General features: G+C 34.0%; 2 protein-coding genes across 7 annotated transcripts in view; one reads left to right on the forward strand and one right to left on the reverse strand.

The window, feature by feature from the left end:
- The window catches only part of LOC143241099 (low molecular weight phosphotyrosine protein phosphatase-like), a 36,552-nt gene extending 32,613 nt beyond the window's left edge, over positions 1–3,939 (reverse strand). For 3 of the 6 annotated variants that reach the window (XM_076484667.1, XM_076484659.1, XM_076484649.1), the window contains exon 1: positions 3,085–3,125. In XM_076484667.1, the coding sequence (XP_076340782.1) occupies positions 3,085–3,110 (26 nt within the window). In that variant the 5' untranslated portion in view covers positions 3,111–3,125. Of the gene's footprint in view, positions 1–3,084; positions 3,126–3,753 lie in introns of those variants that run through there. The other 3 variants (XM_076484686.1, XM_076484675.1, XM_076484696.1) reach the window with 2 other exon arrangements.
- A 47-nt stretch (positions 3,940–3,986) lies between these two features.
- LOC143241092 (protein limb expression 1 homolog) overlaps positions 3,987–17,008 on the forward strand; it is a 77,792-nt gene continuing 64,770 nt past the window's right edge. Inside the window, exon 1 of the mRNA XM_076484626.1 lies at positions 3,987–4,459. Coding sequence (XP_076340741.1) covers positions 4,270–4,459 — 190 coding nt within the window. The 5' untranslated portion in view covers positions 3,987–4,269. The remainder of the gene's footprint in view (positions 4,460–17,008) is intronic.

Below are 17,008 nucleotides of genomic sequence, written 5' to 3' on the forward strand. Positions count from 1 at the left end.
ATCTGAGCACATCTGACAGTGTAAAAACAACAACACAACTTTTAACTCTGACGGAGTGCATTTCATCTGAGCACATCTGACATAGTGTAAAAACAACAACACAACTTTTAACTCTGACGGAGTGTATTTCATCTGAGCACATCTGACATAGTGTAAAAACAACAACACAACTTTTAACTCTGACGGAGTGCATTTCATCTGAGCACATCTGACATAGTGTAAAAACAACAACACAACTTTTAACTCTGACGGAGTGCATTTCATCTGAGCACATCTGACAGTGTAAAAACAACAACACAACTTTTAACTCTGACGGAGTGCATTTCATCTGAGCACATCTGACATAGTGTAAAAACAACAACACAACTTTTAACTCTGATGGAGTGCATTTCATCTGAGCACATACTGACATAGTGTAAAAACAACAACACAACTTTTAACTCTGACGGAGTGCATTTCATCTGAGCACATCTGACATAGTGTAAAAACAACAACACAACTTTTAACTCTGACGGAGTGCATTTCATCTGAGCACATACTGAGATAGTGTAAAAACAACAACACAAGTTTTAACTCTGATGGAGTGCATTTCATCTGAGCACATACTGACAGTGTAAAAACAACAACACAAGTTTTAACTCTGACGGAGTGCATTTCATCTGAGCACATCTGACATAGTGTAAAAACAACAACACAAGTTTTAACTCTGACGGAGTGCATTTCATCTGAGCACATCTGACATAGTGTAAAAACAACAACACAAGTTTTAACTCTGACGAAGTGCATTTCATCTGAGCACATACTGAGATAGTGTAAAAACAACAACACAAGTTTTAACTCTGACTGACAAGACTTTCAGCTGAGAAGTCTAAGTTTAACTAAATTCTGTCTACAATTAATTATTCTTGGATGTTTGAAAAAATGAGTCGAGTTTAATGGTTCCTATATTGCAGCATATTACTGTACTGTGGTTATCAAAACTTTCTGTTATGTAACCCAAAAATAAATCACAAAGTAACATGCACTGGAGTAAAAGGTGGTATGTAAACATGTAACTTTCAAGGCTGGTGGCAATGCAAACAAAATTACTTTGTATTCTTTGCACACAAGAAACTTGGTTGGCACTGTAGCAGAAGCCATACAATAATATTCAAAAAATAGGTATCATTAAAACCTTATAGATTTTGAGAAATAATCTACCTGTACTGTCAACTAGCATTCAGAAAAGGTAACAGATCCTAAAAATAATCTGGAAATTTGTTGATTATCTTTCTGCAGTCATGCAATTAAAAACTGTGGCTCGAGTTTTGATATAAAAACTATCTATATTTGTTACCAATATCAAGTTGCTTCAGGTACCTTAAGGGGCTTCTTTAAATTTCTCTCCCTGTATTTTGTATTTCACCTAAAAACAAATTGTCACTAAATAATTCAAACTGAGAGAAAAACCATGAAATTACAAAAATTCAAATTTTTAACAGTTGTGTAAATATACTCGTGTATTTGTCAAGGTTATGGATAATCTAAAGTAAAAGTTTCTGACACACAGTTCATATAACAGGATGAATTGTTTTTACAGCACTGATGAAGATATTAACAAAGGTTGAAAACCTTTTTACCTCAGTGCTCAGTGTTTAACTTCAAAGCTTCCACTGTTTGAGGTTTGTTAGTTATCTGAAGTTACGATTCATGGACTCCAAAAATCCAAACTTTAGTCGCAATGTAATTTTTTTTCACACAGAACTCATTCTGAATTTTACAAATATTAAATGGCTTGTAATCGCTTAACCCATTTTTTCTAACTATGCAGTTCTCAATGAAATATTTAAGAAAAGAAAAACATGCTAGATTAATTTTAAAAACTTTATTTACATTCAATCTAGTTTACTGTATGTGATATGCATATCAGTTTGGCACAGTTACAAAACAATTTTCCTCGTATTCATTCTTTTTTGGTATACATAATATGGTTAGTCATATTTCTTTCAATAAATAATTCAAATGCTATTAATTGTTTTTGTTCATCAAAATATCTTAAAATACTAACTTTAATACCAACATATTAATATCAACATCTCTGTTCTTCCATACAAGTAGTTTAAAAGGCCCTCAAGGTACCTAAGCAACTGATACAGTCTGCAATAATTTGTAACACTAAAACTGATATTATTACAGTGCAAAGGAGAAATGTGTCATTCAAAGTTTTAATAGTAAAATTCAAAATTAATACTGGAACCCAAAAGTTCCTCAAGTGTCTGCCTACTCTACAAAGTCTACATCAGACATATAATTTTCAGTGTCTCGAATATTGCTAACATGATCTCTTATGAAAACAAAGAAGAAAGCATCGACGATCTGACCCTGTTTTAGTCGCAAAACACAAAATTTTGTTGCCAGCATCCTTTAAAGGCTTAAGATAAGTATTAATGTGAATGAATTGAATAGGTGTTATAATCACTTTTAAAGTCCTGCTTTAAGATAAAAAACTTTTTATTGAGCTGTACAGTAAAACAATTTAACTTCATAAACTTAAGCAATGAAATAAGCCTATTAATAACTAAAGAAACCTGTGTCAAAGAATTATTTTAATATAACAAATTGACAACAAAGACCCATTTGTTCCTTCACAACAGTCCTATCACACCACTTTGATTAAAGTAAAAATTTAAACCTACCCTTTACTTTCAGAAAATTTCTGATTCACCTCTTAAAATTCTGAAATATCATAGCTTTGATATCTGTTACATTAACACATTAATTAAAGGGCTTGAAAATAACTGTCTTAATTGGAACCTAACACCTGTTTGTTTTTAAATTTTAAGCATACATCTTCTTATATTATTATTTTCAAAATACAGCACAAAGAAATCAGAGGTATTTATCCTATAGATCCCCTACATCAGCCTGTAAACTTCAATAAAATCACCTATACACTATATCCATTCTTTAAGACCAAAACTCCACACAGTATTCCAAACTAGTCCTTACTAGTGACTTGTGTTGAAAGAATTAAATACCTTTTTCATTAGAAAATAACATCTATAAATAAATGTTAAATTTATAATACCAGCAACAAAATTCTACCTTGTAGATAACAGAGCTATTGTCATCTAACTCGCCCCTTCAAAACAAAAACCGTTGAGCAAGGACAGACACCATATAGCTGCAACTTACAAGACACACATAATGCATGTTAGTACCGTATTAGTATCGGTAACGTGTATAATTCATAAAAAGCAAAATACAATAATCCACATGAATAAATAACTTCACAATGTGTTTTACGCTTATAATTCCATTTACTTTAATAATCACTTGCTCTTTATTTATATATTACAAAGCAAAAACGTTTTAAAAGATTAGCATGTACTTTAGTGACGTAGAGTTCAGATATTCATATTTTATTTCATTAAAGTAAAAAAAAAAAAACATGGAGTCAGGGCTTTCTTCACCGAAACGCCGATATCACAATCATGAATCGCACAATGACCAGTAAAGAGTCAAATGGCAAATGACTTATTTTTTCTATAAGTTAATGCATATACTTTAAAAGGGATATTCATTCATTTAAAAATAAAATTTACTGATGTAAATAGGTAAATTAGGCCTTCCTAAGTTAGTTTCATAAATTTCATTTAAGTTTTAAGATTTCATAGTTAAATTTTTCAAAGTGGTGTATTCAATTTAGGTTAGCAATGACTGGCGCCACCAAACAAATTATTACATGAAGTATTGAGAAAAATAATAACATACCTAAACAAACAAACAAAACAGACTTTTTCTTATCCATATTCGAATATCTTCGCCAAGCCTAACGTCCTACAATCATATAAATTAAGTGGGATATCAAAATCTCACTGGCAGCTCATAACCAATAGCGCCACCTACAATCAGCAACTTTTTAAATTCCTTGTGCGTGCACGTATTGTTGTGACTGGTGAAGTGTGACAATCTCATGTCTTGAGCATGCAAGAAGCCGTGTTATATATCGCTCCGCTGTGTCACTCATGTTGAGTACTGCTTTCGCTTGGATTGTTTGTGCATTCTGCAGTCTCGCGTCAGTAGTAAAATTCTTTCTGATTGCAACAGGTGTCTGTAGATTTGTGATTTTATATAGTTTGTTTGTTACGTGTTCAGTTTCAGGAAGATTTTAGAAAGACGCCTGATACACGGTGAAATACATTCTTCCAGACATTAATAAACATCATATTTTGCTGAAATCTAACAGCAAAAAGGGTTTATTTTCAAGAAGGTCAAGGGAAAGATTCGATGATACCCAGAATGCAGCGATCTTCGGCTACTCACGCACATTCGAATACGAAAGTTCCGCCAATGCCCCCTGCAAGACGACCTAACACCACGGGCTCAGTTTCAGATGCACGTGCAAAAACGATGCTTAAAGAAGCAGTTGATGCAGTGGTCAATAGCTTTGCGAAGCATACCCAAGGATATGGACGAGGTAAGAGCAATTTTGTAATTGTTTTTTTACAAAAACAAAACCTAAACGTCATTTTATTAATATATTATCAATTAAAACAAAACAAACGTTTGTCGTACGTATAATTAAACTATACATAGTTCTTTCAAGAGTAAAAGTAACACCTACGTTTCAAATTAGTGAGTATAAAACATATAGTTGTAATAGTTAAAAGATATACGTTTATTAATACGTACTAAAATGTAAAAACACGTGTTTGTAGCGAAAGATACGTAGTTGTCGACACGTAACGAAAGCTCTTTACTCGTATTAATTGTTGTGAACTGTCATGTTTTATATAAGTCTTAGTGTTATGAAATTGCTACAAGTACTTTGCTTGCTTAGATCTAAGTAGCACGTGACCAGTTTCTTGTACACAATAAAATTCAGAAATCAAAATGACGAGAAATTTTCAACCTAATAATAAGTAACTAGATGTTTTTAACAACAACTGTATTTTAATTTGTGGTGTAAATTTGACTTCAGAAGTATAAAGGAGCGATGAATAGTTATGTTATTTACTAAACTACATCTATAACCCTTGTCTAAATACCTATTTGATGTTGCCTTCTTTTAACTCCTAGTATTACGTGGCTTGACTCGCATGCTGAAAGGCGTGGGTTTGGATCTCTATCCCACTAAACGTGCTCGACATTTCAGTCGTGGGTGCGTTATAATGTTCCTGTTAATCTCACTATTCGTTGGTAAATAAGTAGCACAAGAATTAGCAGTAGTGACTTGTTATTTTCCCTCTATTCTTTCTCTGATAAATTAAGGACAGCTAGTGCAGATTGCCCTCGTGTAGCTTTGCGCAAAATTCAAAACAAAACAAACCTAGTGCAACTGATAAGTAATTAGTAATGAGCTGTATAATATTCTATTGTAATGTCAGGAGGGAAGTATGCTTTTTGTTTTCCGTGTAACTTGTGTTTGTTGTTTTTATCAGAATTTACTATTTTTTTAAAGAAGAAATGAAACTTAAGAGTAGGCAGGATTCAAACGAGAAATCTGTTAACCGGACAGATAAAGCAACTTTACCGAAGTTACCGCTTGGGGAGTGCCGTTGTTCTCAGTTTTACGGAACTGACCCTCTGGTAGTTCAACGGTATCTCTGAAGGTTCATAACGCAAAAATTGATTTAGAAACTCTTCACAAGTGGCACACAGATAATTCATTGGTTAGTTTTGAGCTTAACAACAAATTAACAAAAGACAGAATTTGAGAAATTTTCATTATAACTAAAGAAATAAAAAAACGTGAAATGAATAAACTTGGCTTACAGCTTATACGTGTTATTTTTTGACGTCTTAGCCTCGGAACGCTTTATTTGATATCACAACTAAAAATTACAAAATGCGTAAGTAAAGCTTATGAGACATTATAGTTTAAGAGTGTCAGGCTCGTGTGTGTATTTAAGGTCCTTATACGTTTAAAAATATCCAGTTTGTTTCACTTACGATTATAATAACTTTAAAATGTGTGCTGAAATATAGTTAACCAATGTTAGCAAATGTTTGATTAATCGAACTTAAGCCTAAAATTAATGCTACACAAAGACTTGTGGAGAAAATATTAAGAATAAACATTACCAAATCAGTCCTTTATATACCGTTGACTTTAGTCTCGAATCTCAGTACAACCGCTTTGTTTTCTATAAAACAAACTCCTGAGGATTTTTTTAAAAATACGCCTCTATCAAATTTGTTTCGAATGTTATTTCTTTCGCAAAGTATACATATTTCCAAAAGACCAGAATTTTAATCATATTAAGGGCTTTTAAACTAACATATCTCTCAAAGTTAATTACGTTCTCCCTTGTAATACTAAGCCTAACTTTCAATGAACCTAAAGCGACATGGGTGGGGTACCTCGTCGATACAACTGATGAATCATCATCTAGTTTGTTTCAAACTTCAATGTAACGACCCTCATAGCCCGAACACTGTCAGTTGATGAAATATTTTCGATTGAATACCTACTAAATCTATGGAACTTTTGATGGATAAAGAATGTAGATGAAGTTTCGTAAAACCAACAGGGTAAGAACAAATCTGTCTCGTTTTAATGCATGTACTAGTTAGTAGTGAAGACATTAATTTTACATACCCATGCTATGAAACATATTGGTTCTTTTGGTATAAAATTAAACCAGTGAATCATAATAAGGAATATCGACCACAAAATTTCTTCATTCTTTCCTCGTGTGTAAATATATTTATATACATAATATAATATAAAACAAATATTCAAGAACTCTTTATTTGAATGGTTGTACCTTTTTTTTTTCTCTACAGTTATTCATAAAGTGAGAATATTGACAAAAATGTGTTAATACAGGAGCTCAAAAACGATTCGATTTTGGCAGAGCTTGTTGTTGTTTTTTTTAATTTCGCGCAAAGCTACCCGAAGGCTATCTGCGCTAGCCGTCCCTAATTTAGTAGTGTAAGACTAGAGGGAAGGCAGCTAGTCATCACCACCCACCGCCAACTCTTGGGCTAGTCTTTTACCAACGAATAGTGGGATTGACCGTCACATTATATCGCCCCCACGGTTGAAAGGGCGAGCATGTTTGGTGCGACGGGGATTCGAACCCGCGACCCTCAGATTACTAGTCGATTTGGCAGAACAGCATCTCCAATATTGTGAAAGCGCCACCACTATTTAAATGAAGAATAATGAGCTGGTTTTTCTTTATTTTATTATTTTACTTGCACGATTATATTAATTTTAAATGCTTGCATACATGTATATGAAGGTCGTATAAACATTATTGAAGAGATGACTGCACTATGACATCATGGCACTGAGCACTACATCTTCCTCAGCAATTATGTTTCCACTGCTTTACCTCCTCCTTCCTGGAGGGATGATTCCATCAAACCACCCTTCTTTAATGGACCGCCATTTCTTCGTGTGCGCTGTTCCTCTTTTGCTGCTTTTCATACGTAGCCTAAATTCTCCAGTCTGTGATTTCCAAAAGCATGCTTATTTAACTTTCTCATTGTTGGAATATTTACTTTCGAAAAAAAGCCATACATTCTTTCAAACAGTTCCAGTTTCTGTAGTGGCGTAGTTCCAAGTCCGAGTGTTCGAGGTCGCTCAGAAATGGGTGATTGAAATTCGTAATTCTGCTTTTTGAAGAAAGGATATTGTGAAACACGAAAAATGTTTTAATGGGAGGTAACTTAAATTTGTGCCTCACTGCACCTATAAACTTAGTTACTCCACTAAGATTTGAAGACATTTTCAAATGCCCAGTCAGCTAAACAGATTACGTGCATTCACAGTCGTATACAATTGAGGTGCGATGGATTAATTCCGAACTACATTTTGACAATGTTTGACGTTTTGTCACAGATAATACCACCAAAGATTGATCACTTTTGGTAAGTGTATGAAACATCCAATTCCGATTCAAAATATTAATACATTCAGACAGTAAAAATGTGTTCAGATTGGCAATTTAAAATTTCCAAGACGGGGATATCCTTTATGGAAAAACAAAGATCAAATTAGTTTACCAAGACCATGCATAAAAAAAGGCCTGTAACCAACCAACCAATCGTACCAAGACTGTGGAAAGTAATATCTGCAACCACCAATACCAAAGGCAGAGGTAAAATTCGTCTGTGTATCTCAAACAACAGTAAGCAGCACGATCAAAATGTGTAAAAGTAACATGTCATGTGTGTATATGTTACTTCCATGATATATGTATTCAACTGCCGCATATCTCGTGCAGCTCGAGAATGAAACAAGCATTCATTTTAATTCCGTTTGAAGACATGCCGGTCAAGTTCCTGGGCGCAGATAGCTCTCGAGTAGCTTTGCGCAAAATTCAAAAAAACAAACAAACAAAATAAGTCACTAGATGCAGTCTACAGATTTCTGTATGATCAAACTGTTGGAACAGACGATGAGAAATCGTTGTTCTCACACACTGAATGAAGTGTGGAAGGGATGCAGGGATGGGAAATGTGATATAGATATAACAAACAGTCTTATGATGCAGTCATTTATAGTGGATGTATATAACTTATCTACTGTCAACATGGGACATAACAAACAGTCTTATGATACAGTCGTTTATAGTGGATGTATGTAACTTATCTACTGTCAACATGTATAGTTGGCAGAGAGAACGTCACCACACGGGACGACATGTACTGTGACGACGTAATGAGACTTCAAAATTGGTTTAATATGAAGTACTCAACCCCTGTTCACATACCACATGCGTAAGAGCTTGCGAACGTCACCATAGACATACTAAAATGTACATTGTATTGCAGGAAAAATTTTAATTTGTCATACGAAATATAATTCAACAGGTACAAAGCAATATATTAATTCAAATCTTCGGTGACTCGCAGTGGTTAAATCTTGTATCAGAGCAACAAACATGTCAGAGGCCACATTGATCGATAACTTTACAAAACTATGGTTAACCATCTGCTGTTACATTTGTCGTAAGTATTCGGGAAAAGACGCTACGAAGAGAGTAGAGACCAAAGTTGTGTGTATTCTGTATTACACGAGTGCCTAATAATGACAGTTAAAATAGAATGACACAGTTATCTATTGTACTATGTATGTGATGTGGTGAACACTTACACTACCACTAAACTTTTGCATTAAAAGCCCTTTCAAATTTACACGATTAAGTAGCAAAGCTGATAAATTAATGCGAAAGTCAAACGTGCCTTGATTTGTAATGATGTAAATGAACAGTCTCTTTACAAGTTTTCCATGTGGCTAAGCAAATGTTTTCTATGTCACATAAAAAAGCGAAAACAAATAAAATTGTATTTAGCTCATTCATTAGGTTAAAAATCCTAAAATCAAACATTTTAAATTGGTATTTTAAGAAACGAATAACTTAATCGAATCATTCGTACATTTGGGGTTTTAAAAGTTGGGCTTACACCTCCTCACTTAACTGAGAGAGGAAGACAAAGTTCAAATTGTATTAAAGAAACTTAATACTTTTTTTCAATTTATTGGAATAAATTTAACAGAAGAGTAGAATATAGAATAAGAACAGGAGAATCAACAGTCAATTATGGTCGTCAAAGAATGGGAGTTGCTGTCTTCCGAACTTTGAGGTGGTTTAGCGGTAAGTCTGAAGGTTTATAAAACTAAGAACCGTGATGGTCACAGCACACATTGTCCATTGTGTAGCTTAGTACTCAACCAAAAACAAACCATATTTGTTTTGGTAAATAAACTGAATATCTTCAACACTGATGTTGTTATTCCTGATATTTATATCATCTGTATATCTTTTATAACAGACACCTTGTAGTACGAGATTTATGTACAAAATATGTTTTATGGCACATGTTGATGGACGTGTTTCAAGTTTACAGAAAAACTGACACTTATCAGAATACTCGTAATATCGTTGATAAATTTATACATTCACTTGTAGTTCAATATAATCTTCTAAATGTACTTTAATTAGGTTTGTTAATGAATTTGTCAGATCACTGTGGGATAGAATAGTACAGGTGGCCCGTAAGTCCCTACCCATCCATATATCTTTTGTATCCAGTGTGTCTGTGTGCTGTTCCTCATTCTCGCTGCGTAATATTATGCGGTGCCATGTTCTGTGAGACATTTTCCTCAACATAGCAGGGTTACCAAATGCCGCGGTAACAGCTGCCTTCAACTCATCATTAGTATTATTGAATATAACATAATAACATATGGATGGATAGAGACTTACGGACCACTCTGTATATAAAGTAAACAATTTTTACCAAAGTTATGTACTTCAGAATAAAGCGAGTGACACCATAATATTATGCAGTGAGAATGAGGGACAGCACACAGATGCACTGGATGCATAAGATATATGCATTTGATTTTGTTGGATAACAAACGTTTCTGTAAAGATGTAATCAAATATAATTCTGATTCAGAACGTAAGCGAAAAGAATCATGAATGAATCATCCGCTCCTGTTGTTATTATTTAATAAAACACAACCTTCCTAAATCAGCAGAGGCTATTCTTCTGAAATAAAAAGACGAGGCAATCTGAAAGTCGCAGGTTCGAAAACATGCCCACTCTTTGAGCTGAAAGAGAGTTATAATGTTATGGTCAGTGCCACTTTTCGTTGGTAAAATAGTAGCTTAAGAGTTAGCGGTGGGTGGTGATGACTAGTTGCCTTCCTTTTAGTTTTGTATTGTTAAATTAGGGACAGTTAGCGCATAAATCGTGAGGAGAGTCACGAAACTGGATATCGCCTGAAAATAAAGTAAGTTTTGATTAGTAAAGGTAGGGGTTATAAATGGTAATTTCGTGGAGGTAACGTAAATGATTTTATTAAGTTTTATATAGTTTAGTCAGATTTTACCATTATTATTTATATTTTTAGCCGCGGTACAGCGTCTCATAAAATGGCACTAATTTGTTTTTGTCAAGTACAAACTTTTAGCTCATAACTCCATCTCTTGACTGATTTGAGATCTAATTACAGCTGCAGCTACGGAGGATTCCTTCTTGTTTATTATTGCACCAAATGAGCATGTTGCTTCTTCTCTTTCGCTAGATTTCGCATATGAATACGGTAATAATAAAAACAAAACACGAGAACGACAGAGGGGAAAACTGAAGTAACATGTTTGCAAAAAGCTACCGAGAAAAGAAATAACACACAAGTGTATTCATGTTTGGATAAAGACTATTCGTTTCCCAGCGTTCTGCAACACCTTCCTTCGTTTACTTCGAATCACCTGTCTGGTGAGTTACCCAGGTTGAATGATAACTTACCGGTTGGCACACTTACAAAGTCTAGACCGGTACGTCCTGACTTGTTTGAAGGTCGGAAAATAAAAACTTTTCAGCTTGCACATACTGAGCTACTAACTGGTTTGATTACAACCATGTTAGAAACACAATATATTATTTGGTAACATGTTAAGTATTAAATAAAATATTCTCAATATAAATAACGAAATTTTTTGTCTTTGCTGTTAATTATCAGTGAATTATTTCAGAATTTTAAATTAATTAAATGTAGTGCTCTCGTACAGAGGTAGGTTTTCGTATTTTTAATATTAAGAATTGTTTATTTTCATGTTGCTATATAAATATGTAGGGAAATTGTCAATTCGAAGTTTTCGAAGGTTCTTTTCATACGTGTATCGATTATGCTGAATCACTCGTTAAAAAGAATTTAGGTTATGTCTACAAAAGCTTTAGCCTAAATATATGTGTGTGTGTAAAATTACTGCAAGATAGCAACGTTAGGAGTCAGTCACTTTAAACCTGCACGACGGAAGGTCATTGCCACGAAACATACAGTCATGATTCCGAAGGAATCTGTTGATGTCGCCATCTAGGGGGTAACAGATTCAATCGAAATTATCAGGAAAAATAATAAATTGTTTTAAATACTGCGTTAATAATATTTAGTACTTAGCATAAATATTTACCATTGGCTTTATCTTAGAAAGTTATAAAGTGAGGTGATATTTGGAGAATACTGTGAAAACTGTGGGTTGTACCATGTAGACAAGTACAAGAAGCAAAAAGGATCTTTCTTTCTTCTATTCTATCGGTGTTTCAAACACTTTTAGGATCTAAACCTAAACAATTAATTCTTCCATTTGAAAACTGTATCGCTTTTTTATGTAAAAACCTAAAATCATCTGTTTGTCATTCATTTTAAATCTGGCATCTGTTTTTTCCTAACTCGCAACAAGCAGTGTATGTAATCAAGCGTGTCTTTCAATAGTTTTGCACAACATTTCATGACTGAGAGAAGGGGTACTTTGGGGGCATAAGAGTATTAAGGCAGCCAACCCCCTGCTTGTCACTGTTATGTTTTATTAAATAGCTATGACTTCCACCTTACAATTTTTTTTAGATCAAACGTCAAACAATTTCCCTCGTGAAAGTTTGATATCATAAAAAAAATAATGAGGTAATGACCTTAATTTTCTTTGATTTAAACAGCGTGAAAGAGTTCAGTCACTAGAAGACGATGAATTTTTATCAGCAGACGATTGATAACTGACAGTCAAAGAAAGCAAAAATTTTGCCTCCCAGTGCGTGTTTTTTTTTCCTCCCTTTTATTCAAGTAACCTGACCATCGGATTTCTTTGTTTGTTTTTTTAACTTCCTTCAGACGAACTGTATCAGTTTGGATAATCAATGTAGAATTTCAAAATGTAATATAAAAACAGAAGGATTGAAAACTGACTGGAACAAAGATGATTAATTATACTGATACCCTAGCTTTAGTTCGTAAAAATATGTTATAGAGTACAATGCTAATTTTTAGTGTTTTTTATTGGTGAATTTGTATACCTTTTCTGTATCATTTACAAGTTTGTCTCTCTTAAATTTTGCGAAAAGCTACACAAGGGCTAGCTGTGTTAGCCACCCCTAATTTAACAGTGTAAAACTAGAGGGAAGGCAACTAGTCATCACCACCCACCGCCAACTCTTGGATTATTCTTTTACCAACGAATAGTGTGATTGACCGTAACATTATAATGCCTCCACGCCATAGAGGGCGAGTATGATTGGTTGACGGGAATTCATTTACAAGTGAGATGAAGGTTTCATTAGATTCTTTACGCTTCAAATTAATACATTTATGTATTCTTGAAACTTGTTTAAGAACAAAGCGAAACATTTATTATAGGGAATTTATAATTGCATATTTATTCATAGAAAATAAAAGGTTCACAAGCTTATAAAAGTTCTTTTCATACCGTACAAAATTACGGTATGAACTTCTAATTACCGCGATTTATTTATTTTCCAATGGATAATATGGAGTCGGTTGGTGTATCTAGGCTATTCCATTTTATTTACTACCACCCTGATCAAACTACATAAAGAAATTTATTCTATTACCTCCTAGCTGGATCTCCAAAATTCTCGTCCGATCTCTTGTTACGTTATACATTCAGCCACACCTAAAGCTACTTATTCATAATCCAACTACTCTATTAAAACACTAACACTGCCTTAACTGAATTCATGTAGGAGTTTTCCATATCCTAAACACGTGTCTCATACCTTTACTATGTGCATTTTTATGTCATTTGAATTTATGAATTTAAAACGTCTAACGACCTTGAAAACCTTCGATTGTTTTTGCTCTCCAAGAAATGTATGTCGAAAGTTTCAACCAGTCCACTCACATAAGCCCTTAGAAATATGAAAGCATCGTAAACTTTTTTCTGAACATTTTTCGATAGCTTAATGTTTTTCTTTATGTGTTACGAAAACTGAAAACAGTATTTTACTTAATGTTTAACCATCACTTTATAGAATAAATAGGCGACTTCTTTCAATTTGCATACTCAATATTTTTATGTAAAATACACGAACTACAGTTTGGTATATTGCAAACTCACCTAAGTCACAAGTTTCTCAAAAGGTTTGAGTGGCTTTAAAATAGCTATGCCCTACATTATCACTTGTGAACTTCACCTAGAGCTTTCCCTGCAAGGAATGAAAATAATTAACATTATGATAACCAACATACCTAACTTTCCTTTTATTAAGATTAAAGAGCATCTTCCAGGTATTATTTTACCTTATCAAATAATCCAGTTCTCTCTGCAAGACGTCAGCACGTACGAATATAACCAGTTTACTGATTACTCCTGATCAGCGTAATTAATGAAAATGAGAAATGGTAAATAATACAGTTGAAATCCCAAGGTTCGTGTTATTAATTTATCAGGTCATCCTGTAAGTAATGCCCGAAAATTTAACACAGAAAGTGCATAATCATTTCTGTCTTTGTGGAAGGCTTTAATGACTAAAATGTGTAGTAGGACGTTTATAAAAATGTTCAAACAAATAAAAGAAACTACCCCAACTCCACTTTTTCAGATTATTAATCAAATAAACCCTTATGAAGATGAATGCTTCTGAGGAGCACATTAGGCAAAAAATGTTTTATAAGTTTAAAAAAAGGCTTAGTGCAGCAGAAACTACATGAAACATTCAAGATGTTTAGAGTGTGGAGTTTCTCAATGAAATAAATTGTCGAAGATGGTTTCAGAAGTTCAGATCAGGTGACTATAGCTTAAGTGATGCGCCATGTTCAGGTTGTTCTGTTGAGTTTAATGATTACTTGCTGCTGGCTTCATTTGATGAAGATTGTGCTGTAACAGTTGAAGAACTAGCACAGAAGCTTAATTCAACCCATTGAATAGTTCAGCTTTATCTGCAACAGCTTGAAAAGGTGTCAAAACTTGGAAAATGGACCTCCCATGATTTGATGGAAGCCAACCTTAGAGCAAGAGTGGACATTTCCAGTTCTCTGCATTCTCGTGAACGTAAGTCACCTTTTTTTGGACAGGTTAGCAACTGGAGATGAAAAATGGATATTTTATAAAAATTTTAAGCGTCGCAGACAATGGCTCAGTCTAGGTAAACTGGCTAAAGCACAGCCCAAAATGAACCTTCACCCTAGAAAAGTCTTGTTGAGCGTTTGGTGGCATATTGTTGGTGTGGTCCACTTTGAGGTACTGCCACTCAATGTAACGATTACATCAGACTTCTATTGTCAAGAGCTAGAGCACTTGAATGCTGCACTGAAAGAAAAAATGCCTGATTTGATCAATCGTAAAGGTGTTGTGTTACACCAGGATAATGCAGCAAGGATCACATCTGCAAAGATTGAAGAACTAGACTGCGAAAAACTTTCCTATTCTCCAGACCTTGCTTCCATCTGATTATCATCTATTCCGAAGTTTGTAGAACTATCTTGATGAAAAAGAGCTTGGAACAAAGAAGATTCAAAACTGCTATATATATAAATTATTTTCCTTCAAACTACAAGAATTTTATAGAGATAGCATTCAGAAGCATGTGAATTGTTGTCAGAAAGTAATTAATAATAATGGAATATACATTATAGATTAAATAACAATAAAAGCGTTTGAAATCCGTTCTCTTTTTTTCTGAACCTAAAATCGGACATTACTTGATGGATGACCTGATACAATGATTTCGTCCATTTATAACAACTTCCTTCCTTCTACCGACCAAACAACTTTAGATATATTTCACTATCTTGTTTCAAAGATACAATTTTCGTAACAAATTCCTTACGTGAATCCTTATCAAAATATTTCTGAAACTCCAATTATATATCAAATCCACTGCAGTATTCACCCATGCCCAGATTAAATGTCACCTTTTTAAAGAAAGGTATCAAATTTCTAAGACTCTCTATAAGAATAATAAACTTAATTAATCGCAGTATGGTTGTAGCGATTGGATATCACTCAATGTAAGTTCATGGATTTACCACGCTAAATTCAGGGGTTCGATTCCCCTAGAACACAGCAGATAGCCCTATGTGGCTTTGCTATATAAGAAATCACACACAGTAGTCACTGTCATGATTTGTAGCTTAAAGTAATCACAGCCAACCTAATTAACCCTGGTATTTGACAAAAGGTCTCGTTGGCACCGGTGTAGTGTGGTTCACATATTATTACATATTCTTATTTGCTTTTATTCATAAGTTGTTAGAATTTTACATGTAAACTTAATACACAGAAAAACATTTTTTGTCCACAAATGCATGTAGAATTTGATACCTATCAATTCATTTTGCAGCTTTTGTTGTTGTATTTTTCATGCCTGCTAAGTATAACTTTGTCTTTGCCACAAGTCTTGTTTATTTCAGAGTAAAACATGCATCATGTTTTAGGAGAACTGTTATAAATTTTGATTTTAAATTAATACCATAACGAGTACTGCACTTGTTTATGAATGAACATATTTTACGGTTTCTACTAAGATACAGCCCAGCATGACCATGTATTTAAGGCGCTCGACTCGTAATATGAGTGTCGCGGGTTCGAATTCCCGTTGCACCAAATATGCTTGCTCTTTCAGCTGTAGGTGGATTATAATGTTACGGTCAATCCCACTGTTCTTTGATAAAAGAATAACCCAAGAATTGGCGGTGGGTGGTGATGACTAGCTGCCCTTCCTCTAGTCTTACGCTTCTAAATTAGGAATGGCTAGCGCAGATAGCCCTAGTGTAGCTGTGCACAAAATTAAAAAACAAACAAATTCTGTAACGATGAGCCTGGGATATACTCCATATTAGTGCTATATTACGTAATTTTACTTGTTATAATACATTATGTTAAGCCTATTATTTATGTAACATTACATTCTTAAACAAGAAGAACGTATTATAATAGTTTTTCAGCCATTCGTAATATCCACTGCTGTTCAATACGGCTGGAATGCAATAAACGCAGTAGTAGATGGAACAATATTTATAATAACGTTACAACAATTGGACCCCCAGTGGCTCAGCGGTATATCTGGACTTACAACGTTAAAAATCGGGTTTCGATACCCGTGGTGGGCAGAACACAGATAGCCCATTGTGTAGCTTTGTGCTTAATTCAAAACAACTACAACAATTGTTTTGGCGTAAATGAGAAGTTGGCAAATGATCGTTATAATTCATAATATATTTGTGATAAGACGTTACTTTAGACCTGTTGTATTTTTAACACAACATTCT

The sequence above is a fragment of the Tachypleus tridentatus genome, chromosome 2 (assembly GCF_004210375.1).
Source record: "Tachypleus tridentatus isolate NWPU-2018 chromosome 2, ASM421037v1, whole genome shotgun sequence".
NCBI lineage: Eukaryota > Metazoa > Arthropoda > Merostomata > Xiphosura > Limulidae > Tachypleus > Tachypleus tridentatus.